Source organism: Ranitomeya variabilis, chromosome 2, assembly GCF_051348905.1.
Source record: "Ranitomeya variabilis isolate aRanVar5 chromosome 2, aRanVar5.hap1, whole genome shotgun sequence".
NCBI classification, from domain to species: domain Eukaryota; kingdom Metazoa; phylum Chordata; class Amphibia; order Anura; family Dendrobatidae; genus Ranitomeya; species Ranitomeya variabilis.
The window spans coordinates 310,250,662-310,273,295 of NC_135233.1; the positions used below are offsets into that span (position 1 = coordinate 310,250,662).

The 22,634-nt window shown below is 42.3% G+C and overlaps 1 protein-coding gene and 1 long non-coding RNA gene across 5 annotated transcripts in view; one reads left to right on the forward strand and one right to left on the reverse strand.

The window, feature by feature from the left end:
- LOC143805681 (uncharacterized) overlaps positions 1-22,608 on the reverse strand; it is a 47,905-nt gene extending 25,297 nt beyond the window's left edge. The window contains exons 1-2 of the long non-coding RNA XR_013221303.1: positions 21,844-22,608; positions 21,269-21,455 (exon numbers count right to left, since the gene is read on the reverse strand). This is a non-coding gene — a long non-coding RNA (uncharacterized LOC143805681). The remainder of the gene's footprint in view (positions 1-21,268; positions 21,456-21,843) is intronic.
- CD99L2 (CD99 molecule like 2) overlaps positions 1-22,634 on the forward strand; it is a 144,963-nt gene that overhangs the window by 79,583 nt on the left and 42,746 nt on the right. For all 4 annotated transcript variants that reach the window (XM_077285222.1, XM_077285223.1, XM_077285221.1 and 1 more), the window contains exons 2-6: positions 5,525-5,584; positions 6,524-6,568; positions 10,455-10,502; positions 16,385-16,429; positions 21,651-21,728. In XM_077285222.1, the coding sequence (XP_077141337.1) occupies positions 5,525-5,584; positions 6,524-6,568; positions 10,455-10,502; positions 16,385-16,429; positions 21,651-21,728 (276 nt within the window). The remainder of the gene's footprint in view (positions 1-5,524; positions 5,585-6,523; positions 6,569-10,454; positions 10,503-16,384; positions 16,430-21,650; positions 21,729-22,634) is intronic.

The following is a 22,634-nucleotide window of genomic DNA, read 5'->3' on the forward strand; positions in this document are numbered from 1 at the left end:
GTGCCCCTCTCGACTTATACTCGAGTCATTGTCCCAGTGGGGTCGGCGGGGGAGGGGGAGCGTTGGCTGTGACATACTCACCTGCTCCTGACGAGGTCCCTGCATCTCTGATGGTCTCCAGGCACTGACAGCTTCTTCCAGCGTTGAGCGGTCACATGGTACCGCTCATTACAGTAATGAATATGGACGCGACTCCACTCCCATAGGGATGGAGCCGCATATTCATTACTGCAATGAGCGGTACCGGTGGCCGCTCAGCGCTGGAAGAAGCAGTCAGTGCCCAGAGAAGACCATCAGGGAAGCTGCCAGGGACCACGCCGGGAGCAGGTGAGTATAATGGGGAGGGTGAGCAGCATTGCGCGATATTCACCTCTCCTCGTTCCACCGCCGGGCTCAGTCTTCCGCGTCCTCTGCTGTGACGCTGAGGTCAGAGGACGCGATGATGTTTTTAGTGTGCGCCCTCTGCAAGTGCCGGGGGCCTGAGCAACGAGAGGTGAGAATTCCTTTTTTTTTTTTTTTTTTTTTAATCGCAGCAACAGCATATCTGGCAAATATCTTTATGGAGCATCTTATGGGGCCATAATCAACGTTTGTGCAGCATTATATGGGGCAAATGTCTGTATGGAGCATCTTATGGAGCCATTATTAACCTTTGTGCAGCATTATATGGGGCAAATTTAATATGGAGCATCTTATAGGGCCCATCATGAACTCTATGGAGCATTATATGGGGCTCCTGATTCAATATGGATATTCAAAAACACTTAACCTACTGATATCCCAATTAATTTTACTTTTATTGGTATCTATTTTTATTTTTGAAATTTACCGGTAGCTGCTACATTTTCCACCCTAGGCTTATACTCGAGTCATTAAGATTTCCCAGTTTTCTGTGGCAAAGTTAGGGGTCTCGGCTTATACTCTAGTATATTGACGAAGGCAATAGCGCCGAAACGCGCGTTGGGGAGGACGCTGTCTTGGAGCCCTGGGTTATACAGCTTATTTAGTAAGTTTCACTTATCTTTTACTATTTATACCCAGTGTATACCACTTGCCATTATTGGTTATAACACCAATCTCTTTATATGTTAGCACATTTTTATGCCCCCTGTTCTTTGCACTTTAGCACTTTTCACACTTGAATTTAATAGTGTGGTATCTAAAAAATTTTTTTTGCTCTTAATACAACTTTTATAAGATTTTTTCACATAATCCTGTATATTTCCTTGTTGTCACTTTTCAGTAAATGGGCTGTTCTTCAGTGCTACTTATAAGTATATTTTTCTGTAACAGCGTCCGATTTGTGATATAACTGTGAATTTTCCCCTTACCATGGTTTTTAAATAACTACAATTAATAAACATGATTTTAGTGGATTAATGGTCGTTTTCTCTTCGTGTGTTTTTTTCTGTGGTCTCTTACGACTATCCACGTCTTTATTATTTTTTATTATAGGTCCAAACTCACGGACAGTATTATATATATATATATATCAAAGGCACTCAAATCACCTTTCTTCCCCATACTGATGCTCGGTTTGAACTGCAGGAGATTGTCTTGACCATGTCTACATGCCTAAATGCACTGAGTTGCCGCCATGTGATTGGCTGATTAGAAATTAAGTGTTAACAAGAAGTTGGACAGGTGTACCTAATAAAGTGGCCAGTGAGTGTGTGTGTGTATATATATATATATATATATATATATATATATATATATATATATATATATATATATATATATATATATATATATATATATATGTCACTAGTCATATAGAAATTTTTTTTTATTTTTACACGTGAGTTTTTCACCTTTGCAATCTGTTTGCTTTATATACTGTAAGTGAAAGAGAGAGATATATATATTTTTTTTTATCTATCTAATATATATATATATATATATATATATATATATATATATATATATATATATTAGATAGATAAAAAAATATATATATATCTCTCTCTTTCACTTACAGTATATAAAGCAAACAGATTGCAAAGGTGAAAAACTCACGTGTAAAAATAAAAAAAAATTTCTATATGACTAGTGACATATATATATATATATATATATATATATATATATATATATATATATATATATATATATATATATATATATATATATATATATATATATATATATATATATATATATATATATATATATATATATACACACACACTCACTGGCCACTTTATTAGGTACACCTGTCCAACTTCTTGTTAACACTTAATTTCTAATCAGCCAATCACATGGCGGCAACTCAGTGCATTTAGGCATGTAGACATGGTCAAGACAATCTCCTGCAGTTCAAACCGAGCATCAGTATGGGGAAGAAAGGTGATTTGAGCGCCTTTGAACGTGGCATGGTTGTTGGTGCCAGAAGGGCTGGTCTGAGTATTTCAGAAACTGCTGATCTACTGGGATTTTCACGCACAACCATCTCTAGGGTTTACAGAGAATGGTCCGAAAAAGAAAAAAAATCCAGTGAGCTGCAGTTCTGTGGGCGGAAATGCCTTGTTGATGCCAGAGGTCAGAGGAGAATGGGCAGACTGGTTCGAGCTGATAGAAAGGCAACAGTGACTCAAATCGCCACCCGTTACAACCAAGGTAGGCCTAAGAGCATCTCTGAACGCACAGTGCGTCGAACTTTGAGGCAGATGGGCTACAGCAGCAGAAGACCACACCGGGTACCAATCCTTTCAGCTAAGAACAGGAAACTGAGGCTACAATTTGTACAAGCTCATCGAAATTGGACAGTAGAAGATTGGAAAAACGTTGCTTGGTCTGATGAGTCTCGATTTCTGCTGCGACATTCGGATGGTAGGGTCAGAATTTGGCGTAAACAACATGAAAGCATGGATCCATCCTGCCTTGTATGGAGCATCTTTGGGATGTGCAGCCGACAAATCTGCGGCAACTGTGTGATGCCATCATGTCAATATGGACCAAAATCTCTGAGGAATGCTTCCAGCACCTTGTTGAATCTATGCCACGAAGAATTGAGGCAGTTCTGAAGGCAAAAGGGGGTCCAACCCGTTACTAGCATGGTGTACCTAATAAAGTGGCCGGTGAGTGTATATGCAGCCAAATTTGTGCTCTGAAAGTCAAAAAGCAATTCTTCACATCCAAGCCCAAACACTGGTTTTTAACCAGAAATTGGTTATTGCCGTGTTCACGAGAAATTGTGTATTTGCAGTGTCCAATTTCTCTTACTACCTCTTGTGAAAATGAAAAGTGTAAAGCCAAATCAACAGTTTTTTTTTTACTTTGTTAATTTCTGTGAGGCAGATGAAGGATTAATAAACTTAATTAATACAGTTTTTAATGATTTTAAGGGTGCAGTTATTAAAATGTTATCACTTTTGGGATGTTCCATTATAATATGAAAACTTGCAGTAAATATTTTTGAGTTTTTGAACATCTTACAAAAAATATTAAAGGTGTATTGGAAAGTGATACTGGCCTAAAATACACAATGCAAATTTTAGTCATACTACAAAATAGTTAATAAATATTTGTTTGTCAACTTTCATGAAAATGGGCCCCAAGCTCAGCCGATACGCATCCTCCGTGAGGTCAGCACTGGCTCCCTGTTGCTGCCCCAGTCTCGGTGTTTTGGCTGTACCTATGACCTCACACCAGAGGCAGACACAAACAGAAGAGGGTTCCGCTGCAAGAACAATATATGGGCCCATTGATGTCTAATTGCTCATCTTAATGCTCCTGCTTTGGATGTAGAAGTGGGCCCCCTTACCTCTTGGGTCCCTGTGCGCTACACAAAGTTCACCACTGATATGCCTGCCCCAGACTCTCACCAACAGTGCCTGGCACTAAACTCCGCACATGTGTACTAAGCTCATCAGCGTGTGCGGTCAGTAGCTAAGGCAGTGAGTGGTGACAAGCACTGTTGGCATAACGTCACCGCTGCAGCCAAAACTCCAACATCCGATCAGTGGCAGGAAGCTGACGCTGGACCCCCGGAGTGCGAGTACCTGTGGAGTTTGAATGTCATGTCCTTAAAGAAATTGTCCACTTTCAGGAAAGTGGGCCCCAAACTGTTATTTTACAGAGATTAAAAACTATTTTTGTTTTTAACTTTTTTCAGCAAATTTCACATATTTTCCTAAACACAACATTCATGAAAATTCACCACTAACATATAGTACAATGTGTCACAAAATATCATCATGTAGGAACATTCCAGAGTTCTCACCACGTAAAAGTCAGATTTGAAAATGGGGTTGTGTCAGGAAGCGGAAAACTGTTATGGGATGCCAAAGCGAAAGTGAAGAACTAATGACTTTCTATGGCAATAAATCCGATAATTCTCCCTAATCTCAGATCTGGTTGTGTAAATGAACATTTATTACAGGGATCTCTCCCCCTACAGATGATGTTTGTTTCCTGGCACTCGCTTCTGCCATGTTCTGGCATCCCCTAGCAATACATTACTCATGTGGGTGCATGTATGAAGTCTGACATCATCTATAATTCATATCAATGGTGATTAAGAAGCGGCTGCTTTATTTTATACTGAAGCGGCATTGAGAACCAAGATTCCTTGAATGTGCGACTGCCGAGTCTGTACTGAGGGGGTTTCATCAGGCTGCATTCAGCGTGGGTGTCTGCTGTGGTTGTGCACATTTATTACAGGTCTGCATAGCGCTAATAATCCTATTAAGATCTGTTATGTATAAGACGAATACACGAGGAGCTTTGAGTGTTAGAAGATGACGGGCTTTCTGTCTGTAAGAGATATTCTCTCTCCTGGCTTCCATATTGGCACCCTGATTTGTCATGTGTATAAGGGTTGCCATCAACCATTTACTGCACATTTCCAGTGCTGATTTACTCCATCTGCTCTCCTGCCATCCAGTGAAAAGAGCAGCTCCATTTCCTTCTCCAAGCAGCAACTATCTGGGAAAAAACCCTAAAGACTGTAAAAAAAATAACTTTTCTCCATATCTTTGGCTGAGAAGTCCCTGTATGCTCGGGCCACATGGTGACATGTCACGAGATGATGAGCGGTTCATCGCATCTAATGATTTGCAGTGATGTCGTGTTACAACCGTGACGCAAAGTTGAAAATGGCGGTTTTAAAGCCTTTTGTTTTATAAAATATTCAACGTCTCACAGTCCCACAGGGTAATCAATTATTATATTTCTGAAATCTTATTCTGACGATTGCCCCCGTGTACTTGGTCTTCCTGCGTTTTTGCCATCATGTCAATTCTTTCAGCATTTTTGCCCTTTATACTCCTTCAAATCAAGAGAAACACTCAAAGATGTTACGAAGAAAAAAAATGAAGGTATTTCTCACAGCATTTTTTCTTCACCACTCTGGTTTTTGGTGCAAAAGAATAATGCTCTAAAAATGCAACATGTGAACATAGCCCTAAAGCGACTTTGTAGCTTTTGTAGAATTTCCTCTAGTCGTTTGGTAAACGGTAATACTTTTAGAGCGAGGTGTTTTTGTGTTTTGCTAATATATACATTTATTACTGTCTTTTAGCTCATGGACAAGGTGACTTCAGTCTGGAAGATGCTTTCGATGATATCCCGACTCAAAAGCGTAAGTAAGCAAGTATAGTATTCAGAATGGAGTCCACATATGTGAATATTACACATTCAGCAGTCCTCCATCTTGGGCCGCATTCAGAGCTCTGTATGTCAGGTTCTACTCATTATACTGTAGTCTATGGGGAAGATCACATGTCTGTGATATATATATATATTCTTTATTAATTTTTTTTTTTGGTCAACGGAGTGTCCACTCAAAAAACGTAGACTTGCATGAGCCTGTGAAAAGCTTGCACCGCACACTAATGACATGGTTGCATCCATGCACTCTCCATCGTCCACATACTGTTTGATAGAAGTTTAGGAACCTCCATCAGTGGTGTTTGTTTTTTTCTTTTGGGTGGGGTGAGGGTGATTGCATAGATGGAAAAACTGATAACCTGACCAAATAATGCTGAAAATGTGATCCAAGACAATGATGAAAGCTGGTGTGCTTTTTACTTTATGTACAAGGTCTTATTGTACAGAGAACCATATAGTGAAGATGCATTAATAGTGTCATTGTCGTAATTTGCTGACACTAAATTAGTGTCTGCACTTAACTAAATGGAGCGCGCCGTAATATCTGGTTCTGTGATTGAAGAAAGAATTGGTCTCAATTCTTGGCTGAGGCTAAGTACAGATGAAAGCTGATCTCTGCTAAAGATCCATGTCTGCGAATTGTGTGTCTCAGTGTGCAGCACCTTGTGTCGTCCACATAGCGGACATGTGCAGGAATGGCCTGCGAGGCGAGGGTCACACAACCGATTTTCTCAGGCGAGAAAACCAGTCCGAATTTGCTAATCGCACTCTAATCAGAGTTGTGTGATCAGATTTTCTCTATATATGAGTGAAATGGACATGTATGTATGGATGTAAGTACATATCAAGCAGCCATTCTATGGACATAGCAAATATTTGAACTCATTTTTTTATTTTTTTCCCTCTACAGCTAAGCCTGCACCAAAACCACCCAAAGTTCCAACACACAACTCAGGTAAGAACATTTTTCCCGATCGGTCACTTGGATGCATTGTATCTTCAGTGAGTGCAGTTCCTGAGCAGTAAAGGCGCATTCTCACAGTGCAGATTTGGTGACTTCTTTTCTTCCGATGGTATCCACGGTCACTCCTTCTGTTTCCTGGCACTCACTTCTGCCGTGTCCTGGCCTTACTTAGCAATACATTACTGGGTACATGTATGAAGGGTGGCATCATCTATAATCCATATTCATGGTGATAAGAAGCCGACGTTTTATCTTACCGCTGAGTTTGTACATTGGGGGGTTTCATCAGGCTGCATTCAATGCCTGGGTGTCTGCTGTGGTTGTTCATATTTACTAGAAGCGTGGATAATGGTAATAATTCTAGACAAACATACAAGAAGCTTTGAGTGTTAGAACATGACGGCTGAAGGACTGTGACCTGCATCCCCGGGTGTAGGCATGATCATAGCCTACAATGTCCAGACCCCCATACACATTGGACAGTGTTGCTTCAACCTGCTGATATTGACGACCTAACGTGTATGGGGGCACCAGATGACTGATTTTCAGTGGAGTTGTTCATAACACATGTCCGATTTTGGACTCCCAATCACATTGTTCTGCCAGATCTAATCTGCCGGTTGACATGTCAGCTGGTAAGTTGCTCATAGAGAACCCAGAATCTTAACCGAACGTGCGCTCCTGTGTAAGGGAGAGACGGCTAAAATGACTGTCGACTGATCAATCGTCCTAAGCATCAGTCCTCCAGCAGCCATCCAGTACGTATGGCGGCTCTAGTCTCCCTTATTTGCACCCTCCTAAACAATCCTCATAACATGAGCGGCCTTCTACCCATCAGCAGGTTTTACTGTATACTTCTATTGGTGATTTACTCCATCTGTTCTCCTTTCAGACAGTAAAAAAAGCAGCTCGGTTTCCTTCTGCAAGCAGCAATTAACAGATTAAAAAAAATAAATAAAAGCAGACTGTGAAAAAATTTTTTTTTCTTTGTCTGCAGTTGACAAAACCCTTAAAGGGGTTGTCTGAGTTTTTTGTGAAAGGCTGCAGTCACTCTATAAGCTGAGTAGGGAAGATGAGAGGCTTTCCTTGTGTGATATCACTGGTAATATGTCAGGGTAAAGTGACAAAAAGCCGCTCTCCTGGACAGGTTGTTAGCGGCACAACTCCGACAAGCGTGGTAGTGTATCCAAGGTAAGGCTGCGGCTGCCACACTCTCACCCATTGGGCAGAGAATGAGGTATGGCGTGAGGAATGCATTGTTAGGATTCGCAAGTCTGCAGTGGTTGTGTGACCACATGTAGGAGATATGCATAGTCCTGGCCACATTCTGACTAGACGTGCTAATTCTCAATCAATACAATTGAATTGAGAGAGGTCGCGCACGTCTAGTCAGAATGTGGCCGGGAGTATGCATATCTCATATCTGCGGTCACATAACTTCTCAGTCTCGCAGCTGGCCCCGGAGAACCCTCACAGCATACGCTGCACATGATGTGACGATTCTCATGTCTGCAGACTTTGTGAATAACCCGGACAACCTCTTTAAGACTAGAGTCACACAGTGACATGTCGCTTGAAATTGAGTTGATCAAATCTAATTATTTCCTACAATGTTGTATTGCTACAGAGTTGCAAATGTTCCCAAATTAAATGGACGATTTATCGGTGTTAACAAATAAGTCTCCTGCCATAGAGCTCAATGCCGGTCACATGCAACTGCTACTTACATGTGATTTATCTGCATTGCCGCAGCTCTAAGGCTAGTTTCACACTAGCGTTCAGCAGGGCTGCGGAGGGCTGCGGACTTCCTCTGTGAAGCCCCGCCCACTGTCACACCTCTTCCTTCAGCTCCGCCTACGTCTGCATGTGTCCTGCGTACTCTATCTTTAACATTGGGTACACTGGCCATACGGATGCCTCCGTATGCGTCGTCTTGATGCTGCAACATGTTAGGATTTTGTTGCGGTCGGCGCAGCTTCAAAACGACGCATGCAGAGGCATCCGCATGGCCTGCGTACCCAATGTTAAAGATAGGGGATGCATGCAGCCGTAGGTGGAGCTGAAGGAAGAGGCACGGCAGTGGGCGGGGCTTCACGGAGGAATTCTGCAGCCCTAGTGTGAATCTAGCCTAAAGTAGTTATGTGACAGCAATCTGCAGAGATCATGCACAAATAGTGTTTGGTTGCATGAATTGGGTAAGAATTGCTGTCTTCTGACACGTCACTGTATAGTTTATGCCTAAGGCCGAAGTCACACTACCGTAGAATATGGCCGAGTGCTATGTGAGAAAACATCGCATAGCATTCGGCCCAGTGTTAACCTATGGGGCAGCTCACATCAGCCTTATTTTCTCAGCTATAGAACCAGAAACACATGGGCCACTTGCACATTGAACAAGTCTCAGCTGTATTTGGCATGCGTGTAAAATCGCAGCATGCTGCTATTGTCACCGAGACTCGCCAATGCAAGCCTAATTGTGCAAGAAAAAAATCGAGCTGACAGGATAGAAGAGATGGATTACATACAGTAAATACACATAGAATAGGTAGATATATAGATGTCAGTGACAAATACAATTAGTACAGTGCGTAGATTACTGTACATGCATTTAATAAAATATAATTTTTCTGAAAAAAAAAATGATGTGGGCTCATGCGTAATTTTCATAACCTGCAGAGGGAAAGCCGACGGCTGGAGGGGCCGATGTTTATAGCCTGGGAAGGGGGTAATACCCAGGCTTTTAATATCCGCTCACAACTGTATATTTGGCCTTTACTGGCTATTAAAATGGGAAACCTGAAAAAAAATTACGTAGGGTCCCCCTATAATTAATATCCAGCAAATGCTATGCAGACAGCTGCAGGGTCATATTAATAGCCTAGGAAGGGGCCATGGATACTGCCACCCCTTCCCCCCTCCCCCCCCCAGGCTCAAAACATCAACTCTCAGCCGCCCGAGAAAAGGCGCATAGATAAGATAAGATGTGCCAATTCTGGCACTTAGCCTTGCTCTTTCCACTTGCCCTGTAGCGGTGGCAAGTGGGGTGATAGTTGGGGGGGTTGATGTCACCGTTGTATTGTCAGATGACATCAATCCCCGGGGTTAGTAATGGAGAGGCATCAATAAGACGCCCCCATTACTAACCCCTTAGGCACATTGTATGAAAACACAGAAACTGTTTGTTAGGCAATCCCCACATATATTCAAGCTGTCTAGTAGCCACAAATCATGCAGCTGCGTCGACATAAACTAAATTTCCGAGCATGCCGAAATACTTGGAGAAACTCGAGTAATGAGCATACTCGCTCTTAACTAATAAGGACACATTTGGAAGGTGTTGTGTTGATTGACTATGTCATGATCCACCTACAGTTGTCCAATGCGTATGACGAATTCCTTATTAACTCCCCACTGCCAAATCACGTTACAGAAGGAACTCCGGTTTGGATTGACAGTCTTATGATTTTAGCACTCATGTTCTGGCTTCAAGATCGCTGACTGAAGAAAGAGTAAGAACCTCCAAGACATGTGTGTTTGTGGGAGTAAAGGGTCTGCAGCAATGCGTGCCAGCACATTACGCCGGCATCAGGCTCTTCATGTACAGTTTTTTTACTACTCCACTGTACTATTGTCTGGATCCCTTGGACTTGTAAAACGAGTGATTAGAGGATAACTTTATTTTAGGGATTTTCTTATAATGCAATTCCTGTGTACATAATGGGGTGAAAAGTGCTGTACTTTTGAGTATTGTAAGTAAAGATACTTTGTAGCATTGTACAATTTTGTCTAGTCATTTGATAAATTGTTTCACTTGTAGAACTAGGTGCTTGTATTTTCCTAATATGCATTTGATACTGTATTTTATCTTCTGGATAAGATGACTTCAGTCTGGATGATTTTTTTGACGACATCACGACTAAGAAGCGTAAGTAAAAAAAAAAATACATGTGACTACACATTTGAGTAGTAAAATGTGAAAATGTTACACACGTAGCCACAAAATTGTGCTAAGAACCATATGGAGAAAAGGATCACTGATATCCGGTACAAACTAATACTGTTGCATATTAAAGTTCGTAATAAATATAGCGTGCACTCTGTCTGCAGGTGTAACGGACCAAATGGTCTCGTAGATAATCAAATATAAATTTCACCGCACTCTCTCAGGGAATATGATAAGATTATCGCTTTTTTGAAATATTCGGTTATGCTCCCTGAACACATTGAATAAAATTGTTAATAATTTGGCATCATATTCCCTGAGAGAGTGCGGTGAAATTTATATTTGCATATTAAAGTTTGGGCACCCCTGGTCAAAATTACTGTTATTGTGAACAGTTAATCAAGTTGAAAATAAACTAATCTTTAACCTAAAGTTAAACATGACACATTTCCTTTATATTTTATTCATATATATGTGCTTTTCACAAAATTAGAATATCATCAAAAAGTTAATTCATTTCAGTTCTTCAATACAAAAAGTGAAACTCCTATATTATATGGAGTCATTACAAGCAGAGTGATCCATTTCGAGTGTTTATTTTTGTTAGTGTGTGTATGTATGTATGTATTTGTATATATAATATATATATTATATACTGCTCAAAAAAATAAAGGGAACACTAAAATCCCACATCCTAGATATCACTGAATGAAATATTCCAGTTGTAAAACTTTATTCATTATATAGTGGAATGCGTTTAGAACAGTAAAACTTAAAAATGATCAATGTAAATCACAACTAATATACCATGGAGGTCTGGAGTTGGAATGATGCTCAAACTCAAAGTGGAAATCAAATTGCAGGCTGCTCCAACTTCAGTGGAAATGCCTCAAGACAAAGAAATGATGCTCAGTAGTGTGTGTGGCCTCCACGTGCCTGTATGACCTCCCTACAACGCCAGGGCATGCTCCTGATCAGGCGGCGGATGGTCTCCTGAGGGATCTCCTCCCAGACCTGGACTAAAGCATTCGCCAACTCCTGGACAGTCTGTGGTGCAACATGACGTTGGTGGATGGAGCAAGACATGATGTCCCAGATGTATTCAATCAGAGTCAGGTCTGGGGAACGGGCAGGCCAGTTAATAGCTTCAATGCCTACATCAGTGTTCCCCAAGTCCGGTCCTCAAGAGCCACCAACAGGTCATGTTTTCAGGATTTCCTTAGTATTGCACAGGTGATAATTGCATCACCTGGACAGGCAAGCATTCAGTGACCTGGGCATTACTAAGGAAATCCTGAAAACATGACCTGTTGGTGGCTCTTGAGGACCGGACTTGGGGAACACTGGCCTAGATCTTGCAGGAACTGGTAACACACTCCAGCCACATGAGGTCTGGCATTGTCCTGCATTAGGAGGAACCCAGGGCCAAGCAGACCAGCATATGGTCTCACAAGGGGTCTGAGGATCTCATCTCGGTACCTAATGTCAGTCAGGATACCTCTAGTGAGCACACGGAGGGCTGTGTGGCCCTCCAAAGAAATCCACCCCACACCATTACTGACCCACTGCCAAACTGGTCATGCTGAAGGATGTTGCAGGCAGCAGATCGCTCTCCACGGTGTCTCCAAGCTCTGTTACGTCACATGTGCTCAGTGTGAACCTGCTTTCATCTGTGAAGAGCACAGGGCGCCAGTGGCGAATTTGCCAATCCTGGTGTTCTGTTTGCAAATGCCAAGCATCCTGCACAGTGTTGGGCTCTGAGCACAACCTCCATCTGTGGACTTCCGGCACTCAGACCATCCTCATGGAGTTGGTTTATAACCGTTTGTGCAGACGCATGCACATTTGTGGCGTGCTGGAGGTAATTTTGCAGGGCTCTGGCAGTGCTTCTCCTGTTCCTCCTTGCACAAAGGCTGAGGTAGCGGTCCTGCTGCTGGGTTGTTGCCCTCCTACGGTCTCCTCCACGTCTCCTGGTGTACTGGCCCGTCTCCTCATAGTGCTGCACTACCTCAGCCACTTGTGTGGGTTGTAGAGTCCGTCTCGTGCTACCACAAGTGTGAAAGCACAACCAACATTCAAAAGTGACCAAAACATCAGCCAGAAAGCATTGGTACGGAGATGTGGTCCGTGGTCCGTGGTCCCCACCTGCAGAACCACTCCTTTATTGAGGGTGTCTTGATAATTGCCAATAATTTCCATTTGTTTTCTATTCCATTTGCACAACAGCATGTGAAATTGATTGTCAAACAGTGTTGCTTCCTAAGTGGACAGTTTGATTTCACAGAAGTTTGATTTACTTGGAGTTATATTCTATTGTTTAACTGTTCCCTTTATTTTTTTGAGCAGTGTATATATACACGAACAATGCATGCATGCTTGCATACATGCATGCATGCATACATACATACATACATACATACATACTGACAAATGTATTAGCGAGGTTCGCAGTGAAGGCTCAAATAGAAGAATACACCAGTTGGACAAGCAAGTACTATATACACTGCGTGCAGAATTATTAGGCAAGTTGTATTTTAGAGGATTATTTTTATTATTGATCAACAACTATGTTCTCAATCAACCCATAAGACTCATAAATATCAAAGCTAAATATTTTTGGAAGTTGGAGTGTTTTTTTTTTTAGATTTGGCTATCTTAGGAGGATATCTGTTTGTGCAGGTAACTATTACTGTGCATAATTATTAGGCAACTTAACAAAAAACAAATTTATTAACATCTCAATTGTTTATTTTCACCAGGTAAACCAATATAACTGCACAAAATATAGAACTAAACATTTCTGACATGCAAAAACAAAATCCAAAAGAAATTAGTGACCAACATAGCCACCTTTCTTTATAATGACACTCAACAGCCTTCCATCCATAGATTCTGTCAGTTGCTTGTTCTGTTTACGATCAACATCGCGTGCAGTAGCCACCACAACCTCCCAGACACTGTTCCGAGGGGTGTACTGTTTTCCCTCCCTGTAGATCTCACATTTCATGAGGGACCACAGGTTCTCTATGGGGTTCAGATCAGGTGAACAAGGGGGCCATGTCATTATTTTTTGTTCTTTGAGACCTTTACTGGCCAGCCACGCTGTGGAGTAGTTGGAGGCATGTGATGGAGCATTGTCCTGCATGAAAATCATGTTTTTCTTGAACGATATCGACTTCTTCCTGTACCACTGCTTGAAGAAGTTGTCTTCCAGAAACTGGCAGTAGGTCTGGGAGTTGATCTTCACTCCATCCTCAACCCGAAAAGGTCCCACAAGTTCATCTTTGATGATACCAGCCCATACTGGTATCTCAGGGCTCTCTGCCCTTTCCTGATCCAGCCTCTGGCCCATCCATCTGGCCCATCAAGTCACTCTCATTTCAGCAAGCCAAAAAAACTTTGAAAAGTCAGTCTTAAGATATTTCTTGGCCCAGTCTTGACGTTTTATCTTATGTTTCTTGTTCAAAGGTGGTCGTTTTTCAGCCTTCCTTACCTTGGCCATGTATCGCACACCTTGTGCTTTTTGATACTCCAGTAACGTTGCAGCTCTGAAATAGGGTAAACTGGTGGCAAATTGCATCTTGGCAGCTTCATGCTTGATTTTTCTCAATTCATGGGCAGTTATTTTGCGCCTTTTTTGCCCAACACGCTTCTTGCGACCCTGTTAGCTATTGGCCATGAAAAGCTTGATTGTTCGGTGATCAAGCTTCAAAGTTTGGCAATTTCAAGACTGCTGCATCCCTCTGCAAGACATCTCACAATTTTGGCCTTTTCAGAGCCCGTCAAATCTCTCTTCTGACCCATTTTGCCAAAGTAAAGGAAGTTGCCTAATAATTAAGCACAGCTTATATAGGGTGTTGATGTCATTAGACAGCATCCCTCCTCATTACAGAGATGCAAATCACCTGATTTACTTAATTTGTAGTTGGCTCTCAGGCCTGAACAGCTTGGAGTAAGACAACCTGTATAAAAAGTATCATGTGATCAAAATACAACTTGCCTAATAATTCTGCACGCAGTGTAAACACAGGTGATAGAAGAAAACTCACTAGCATAATGTAATGTATCCGGGGACAAAGGATACAAAAATATCAGCCAGTCTCGAGATATGAGAATATGAAGTATTCCAGCGCAGTCCAAGGTATAATAGAGGGCACAAAAATTATTCACTTATAGTATATAGAGTAGAGCACATGTGTGTTAAGTAAAGTTCAGTGAATTTTTTCGGGTCCCCGCTGATTTGGCAAGCTATAGCGCTTACTAGTGATGAGCGAGTATACTCGTTGCTTGGGTTTTCCTGAGCATGCTCAGGTGGTCTCCGAGTATTTGACTGCTCGGAGATTAAGTTTTCATCGCCTGAGCAGCATGATTTACAGCTATTAGCCAGCTTGATTACATGTGGGGATTACCTAGCAACCAGGCAACTCCCACATGTACTTAGCCTGGCTAATAGCTGTAAATCATTCAGCTGCCGTGATGAAAACTAAATCTCCGAACACTAACAAATACTTGGAGGTCACCCCAGCGTGCTTGGGAAAACCCGAGCAACGAGTACACTCGCTCATCACTAGCGCTTACCAAATAAGCTGCAGAGTGAACCCGGATACATGGAGCGCGCCGGCTGATCGGCGCCGCAGCTGCATGTGTCGTGGCTGTGTCACAGCACATGCATGGACAGCCCGACACACAGGCTCTCCATGCATGTGCTATGGCAGTGACACAGCCACGACACATGCATCTGCGGCGCCGATCAGCCGGCGCGCTTCATGTATCTGGGCTCCCTCTGCAGCTTTTTCGGTAAGCTCTACAGCTTGCCGTATAAGCGGGGACCCGAAGAAATTTGCTCAACACTAGTGTTAAGAACATGGAACATGACTATGAGCAATGTAAAATGACCAGGAGTTCCTTACCCATAATGATGGTATATGCCTCTCAACCTTAACTCGCGTTTCGTGTGAGCGTCTTCTGGGGCTTGAGTCTGCCAAGGAAGGGTCACAGAGCATTGATAGTATAGAGAGCGGGGACAGTTACAGCTGCCTGCAGGGCCCTGATGACTGGAAGCAAACTGCTATAGGGAGAATATAACTTAATTTTCTCCTTGTAGCCGCTGCTCTAGTAAACCAGATGTGATTAAGCACCATTTAACTGCTGCTGACACTATATCTGCAGGCAAATGGCGTTTCTGCAGTGACAGGTTCCCTTTAAATGCAAATGCTTTAAAGACAAAGCATTCATCTAGATTGCTGGCTGCATGTGATCACATCAGGTTCTTGTTTTCCTTTATTCTGGAGGAGTCATGGAGGTGGTCAATTGATCCCTTTGGGACGCAGTTTGCTTACACACAAGAGGAGCTCTATGAACTCATTGCAGCAATAGGGCATCTTTATAGACAAAACGTGTGTAAATGGGTGCTCCTCGCTCCCCCTGTACCAGCATTTGTAATTCTTCTGAAATTTACATTATTAAACGGAGTCTGTGGGCATAAAATGACTATTCAAACCAAGCACAGGTGCTCGGTGCACCCTTGAAGTGGACAAATAGTTTGCTGCACTTTTGTGTTCACTTATTTTGCATCTATATCATCCTCCTTTTCCTTTTATATTATCTGGGTTTACATGGACCAGCAAAGGGCAGAGATGGATGCAAATTAAGTACCGTAGGTTGGAAGGAGCACTGCAGTTAAGAACAGCGTGCCTGTTCTTGGTTTGCACAGTTTTGTGCTGACAGACTCCAACATTTTAAGCAAAATTATGACCATGGTAGAAATAAGTGAACTACAGCAGAGTATAGATAATATAAATGAAATGGAGAAATATGGTCAAACACAAGCAGCCAAGTAATTGCTTCTTGTTCTTATTCTATAGCTAAGCCTGCACCAAAGCCACCTAAAGTTCCAACACGTAACACAGGTAAGAAGATTTCTATTTTGCACTTGGATGCAGTTTATATTTGTCTGGATTTTCCTAGCAATAAGGACTCGCTGCACATATGCTGCAAATTAACCTACCTGTTATGGGGGCAAAAAAAGCCACAGACGAATACAGTAACAACAAAGTGATAATGTGGATCATTCCAAAACGGAAATTGTCCTGAGCTCCGGCTTTCTACATCTATAGCTTGTCATTTCTTAGTATTGATTATACCTTTTGCCACGTGTGGGGTAATATCTCCAACAGGATCCACTGATTGTTTTTCCCTGTCACATGAGAATACAACCTATAAAGGGAACCTATGAACTTGCAGGTATGGGGTTAATCTGCACATTAATAGCATTACTAACCTTCCCAGACTGAGAGCCCCATTGCCAGGAGGAAATAGTTTATTGGTCCTGGCAGCCTCCGGCTTTCAGTCATAGAGGTGCGGGCAGCACAGGTTCAGCCACCGCTCAGTACATCGTGTCCTGGCGCCCCCCAGCCAGCTGACCTGAGGCTGCCAGAAGGAGTATAATTAATTTCCTCCTGGCAGCGGGGCTCTCATTCCAGGCACTGGGCAGCTTCAGACCGCTATTAGCCTGCAGATTAACCACATATCTGCGGGTTAATAGCGTTTATTTACATGGCAGGTTCCCTTTAAGGTATGTTAACACAATGCCATGTCTTTTTACTCCGATCGAAAACATCTGGTTTTCAAGCAAAAGAGGCTTCAGGATTTGCTCATTTTCTCTGGATTTCTATTGTAAAGTGTTGTGTGTGTTCCTGGCAGAAAACAACAGAAGAATGGACAATTTCCTTCTTATACCCGCATAGCGTCTTTGAAAGCTTTAAGTGTTTAAAGGGACTCTGTCAGCACAGACGAAGTCCTGCCGCGGGGGGCACCATGGCGGGGCCAATCATTTATATACACCTTCCCATCTTCTTGTTTTCCTCTCTCTCCACTCCCTCTTCATTGATTGATAGCTCTGGCTTCATAGAGCTAGAGAAGGAAGAAATTAAAGGGAACCTGTCAGCAGATTTTGCCGCTATAAGATGCGGCCACTGCCTTTGAGGGCTTATCTATAATGCTGTAGATAAGCCCCTGGTCCGACCTGCGCTGGGCCTCTCTGACCTTTCCCAGCTCCTGCGCAATGCAGTACTTTACTCTGCCCTCAACAGAGCAGAGAAGTACGCCTGCGCCGGAGTGCGATGCCGGGGAGCGATGAAGCAGGAGGGTGGCATCGCAAAAAGATGGGAGGCCCCGGACCTGCGACACCCATCGGACCGGACCCGGGTAAGTATACTATAACTTACTTTTCTTCACTTGCAGGTCGGACCGGGGGCTTATCTACAGCATTATAGAATGCTGTAGATAAGCCCTGAAAGGCAGTGGTCGCATGTTATAGCGGCAAAATCTGCTGACAGGTTCCCTTTAAATGGAAAATAAGCAGGTCTGAAGGTGTATATAAATGGTTGGCCATGATGCACCGAGCGCCTGTGCTTGGTGAGTCCAGTTATTCTGTACTGACAGTCCCTTATAAAAGACATATCAAAAGCCTGACCATATGAACAGCAGGTCTTTTTCCATGTAAATTAAGACCGTTGTTTTGATAGGTTTGTTAGTGCTTTTTCCTCCTTTTATTTTGAGCGGTGAAAGACGCAGTGTGAGCATACCCTTACAGTCAAGTGCAATAGCCAAGTATAGGGAAAGAGGCACCTGATGATACTCAGTTCTTTACTATTGGAGAAGAGCATATATGTCTGCCTGTGCCGGCATCTGTAACTTATGCGCTTCCAGCTGCTGGGAAATCTGATTTATTTTTTTTATATTCTTTCACTGGAGACCGGAAATTCTAATGGCCGTCATTACATAAGTCTATTTGTGTTTCCTCTTCTTTAATATTACTAACCTAGAAGAGCTTTCTGTTAAATAACAGTCCATAATAGGATATTATCAAAATCCTTCCCACTTATGTGATTGATCTGAATGTATTGGACACTGGACAAACCCTTAATCCTCCACACTGTCAGGAGGCCATAGACTGTTCTATGGATTATGGTGTTTGGGTTTTTTTTTTTAGACCGTATTCCAATAGTTTTAATATTTTTAAATGGGTGACAGCCCATTGTGCACCCAGCGACTACAACATGCGGGATGCAGCCCATCGGTTTACCTTCCTTTGGCAGCGAGAGAGGAGATCTCCTGACGTTTCATCCTCGTTCTGCAGCTCTCTGCAGCCAGCCCCATTACTTAGAGGAGAGCTGCATCTCTGATCTAATATTCTACAGCATAGGAAACGCTGTGATGAGTCTGCGGATTTACAGCAGAGGCTGCGGATGCTTTTGGATTTCATCCATATCTGCTTTTGTACACTATTTTTTTTTATTATTGCATGATAAATAATACAGGAAACCTTGAAAATATTATTTTAGAAGGGAGAGCGAGGAAGAATAGAATAATCTAAGCCTACTTAGAGGAGTTGTCCGGGATTATGGTACAAGTCTGTAATCGCACTGTGACTGCAGAATTGTGAATCATCACATCGCACGCACTGTGTGTTGTGAGGATTTTCTGGTGTTGGCTGTCATGTGACCAAAGTATACGATTTGCATCCTTCCATCCACATTCTGACTAGACTCGTCCGGCCTCGCTCAGTACACTTGCATTGAGTGAGGTCCAACTAGTCGGCATGTGACTGCATATATGCAAATTGCATTCTTTCGGTCATGCTCCTGGTGCTGCCACCGGAGAATCCTAACCATGCACAGTGGGTGCCATGTGAGGATTCTCAAGTCTGCAGTCACATAGTGACTGCAGACTGGTATTGTAAGGCCAGACAACCCCTTTCACCCAGATATGTATAGCCCACATAGGGAGTCCCATAAATTGCAGTGTGTTGAGACAGTAGTGGCAATTACCGTTAAGTTGAAAAAATATAATTATAACAGGTATATCTATATACCCTTTGTTCCAAATGCTATTTTGCCCTTATTTTTGAAAATGGCTGATGCAAATGAGTCAGTATAATGTTCAATTATATGCTTTGTAATGATATTTTAACAGCTGCTCTCTTAATCCAATTAATTTGTCTGAAGAAACCTTCCTCATTATGCCTTTATCTGCACAAACCTGTCTTTGCCTGTATCAGCCACAATTCTCTTCACAGTACACTAATCATGCTTATGTTTTCTTGAAATAGCAAATGTTTTCACACCTTGACCAAGGTGATACTTTTTGGCAGCAGACAGACCCTTTTTCTTGCCCATGTTGCTTGAAACCTGTGACCTGCTTAATAATGTGGTATGTCCATCTTAAGTAGTTTTTCTGTAATTGGGCTCACTTGGCAAACTAATTATCACAGGGGTTTGAGATTGATTTCAGTGATCCATAGAGCCGTGGGACAGAATGCTATCCATGAGTTTATTAACCCCTTTCTGCCAGCTGACGGAATAGTACGTCAGCTGGCAGTATCCCCCACTTTGAGGTGGGCTCCGGCGGTGAGCCCACCTCAAAGCTGCAACACGTCACCTCTTTTCAACAGCTGACATGTGCCCGCAATGGGCGCGAGCGGAATCGTGATCTGCCCACGCCCATTAACTAGTTAAATGCCGCTGTCAAACTGACAGTGGCATTTAACAAGCGCTGCCGGCCGCGCACTGCTGACCCCCATCACGTGAATGGGGGTCATCGGTACGTTGCCATCACAACCAGAGGTCTCCTGAAGACCTCTATAGTTGTTGATGGCAGATTGCTATGAGCGCCACACTGTGGTCGGCGCTCATAGCAATGCTGTAATTCAGCTACATAGAGGTGATCTGTGCATCACCTCTATGTAGAGGTGATCGAGCTATGCCGGCTTCTGGCCTCTGATGGAGGCTATTGAAGCATGCCAAACCTGAAAAAAAGAATGTGTTTAAAAATATGAAAAAAAAATATATATATAAAAGTTCAAATCACCCCCCTTTTGCCCCAATCAAAATAATACAAAAAGAAAATCACACCTACACATATCGCCGCATTCAGAATCGCTCGATCTATCAATAAAAAATAAAAAAAAGGATTAACCTGATCGCTAAGTGGCGTAGCAAAAAAAAAATCATAATGCCAAAATTTAAGTTTTGTTGGTCTCCGCCACATTGCATTAAAATGCAATAATGGGCGATCAAAAGAACATATCTGCAGAAAAGTGGTATCATTAAAAACGTCAGCTCAGCATGCAAAAAATAAACTCTCACCCAACCCGACATCACGAAAAATGGAGACTCTTCCAGTATTGGAAAATTACGCAATGTTTTATTTTTTTTGGAATGTTTTTTTTACCACTTAGATAAAAGAGAACCTAGACATGTTTGGTTTCTATGAACCTGTAATGACCTGGAGAATCATAATGGCAGATCAGTTTTAGCATTTCGTGAACCTAGGAAAAAAGCCAAACAAATAAACAAGTGTGGGATTGCATTTTTTTTTGCAATTTCATCGCACTTGGAATTTTTTTCCAGTTTTCTATTACACGACATGGCAAAAAAATAAGCCCTCACATGGCCATATTGACGGAAAAATAAAGTTATGGCTCTGGAAAGAAGGGGAGCGAAAAACGAAAATGAAAACATGAAAAAAGCTCCAGGGGTTAAAAAAGGAAACATTTCATCTTTGTCACTGTAACACAATTTCCATAATAATTTGGAATGTGGTGTACAGTATATTATATCAGTAAGTGTGGCCTCTGATGAATGAAATGAGTATGTCCACAAGTTATATTGGGCGCATATATAAAAAGATTTAACCATGCTGCATTGGTCATGAATAATGACATAGAAAGTAACACCCAAAAATACCTTCCAACACTCTGCTCCGTTAGTGGGGTTCGCACAGCCTCCCATTTCCATACATTATTGAGGTTTGGATGATGTATATAATAGTCAGAGCCAGGATCTTGGGCTAGAGGCTCCACACGGCGTGCCCAGAATGTAAACTGGCCGGCAGCTGAGAGAAGATGATCTGTCGTGGATCTGTTTCCATGTTCTGCAGAGTAAGCCCAAGAAAAATGTCACACTAAGCGTAAGTCTCATTACAAGGAAACCTACATGTAATGCGACATGAGAGCTAGTACATTTCCAACAGTACTGATGTAGGGGTGATCTGGCGATGTGCGATCCATGAACACATTTAATGGACCGAAATAACTGATAAATCTGATCTTTTCATTTTCTTATGCAGATGATATCGACTTGTCAGACTCCATTGATGCCACAAAACCTCCCAAAGTTGTCCCTAAACGTCCAACAAAGAAGCCAGGTAACTCTAAAAGCTGTATGATGTGCGCAAGTGCTTATATGTTAAAGGGGTTCTCCATTAGGTTCCCACCAGAGGGATGCCTTCCCGATTAGAGGAAACCGAAAAACATACTTACCATCAACATCCACCCCCTGCTCCAGCGCTGCCATCTTGTTGGTTCAGCCTGCCTGGAAGTATTGAATATCTGACCAGTATTCATCTGGCCCTGCAGTCAATCAGTGGCTCCAGCAGTTCTGTCACCAGTAGTTGTGATGTCATCGCTTCTAGTCTGGTGGAGACCATTGGAGCGGCAGCTTTGGAGCAAGCTGTTGGGGAGGGTTGTAAATGTTTGTCCCCCCCTTTTTATGGAGATGATTTCCCATTTGTAACCTTAATAACAAAGCTGAAATTCCTTTTAAGGCGGCCATACACAGTAGGTGAATGTCAGCCGAAACGTCCCACCATGTGGCGCTCATCTGACCACTGAAAGAAGGATTATGCATGTTGGATTTTAACTTCAATCATATGCTTGCATAGGAAATAAGGCATGCCCAGAGTTATGGCCGTGAATTAATTGCCTATCCTATTTGCAAACCCATGCATGCCTGGCCGAGCATATATTTGGGGTGGGGTCATTGCTGACTTTTCAATTATTTAATGAGGCTGCCTGCTTTGTAAGGTGTATGATCTACATTAGCAGCATGAAAAAGTTTGGGATTTTTTTTTTTGATAACCTATTCAATGCAGATTGATGAGTCAAGGAGGGAAGTGGTTACTGAAAAGATTAAGATATTCATTCCTCCTGTGTTTAGAGATGACAAGGTAAAGCGCAGAAGAAGAGGATTAAAAGCCACAATTTGTACTGTCTTTCCTTAAAAAAAAATATTTTTTTGTAAGAATCAAGTGAACATTTCAAGTCTAATGTAT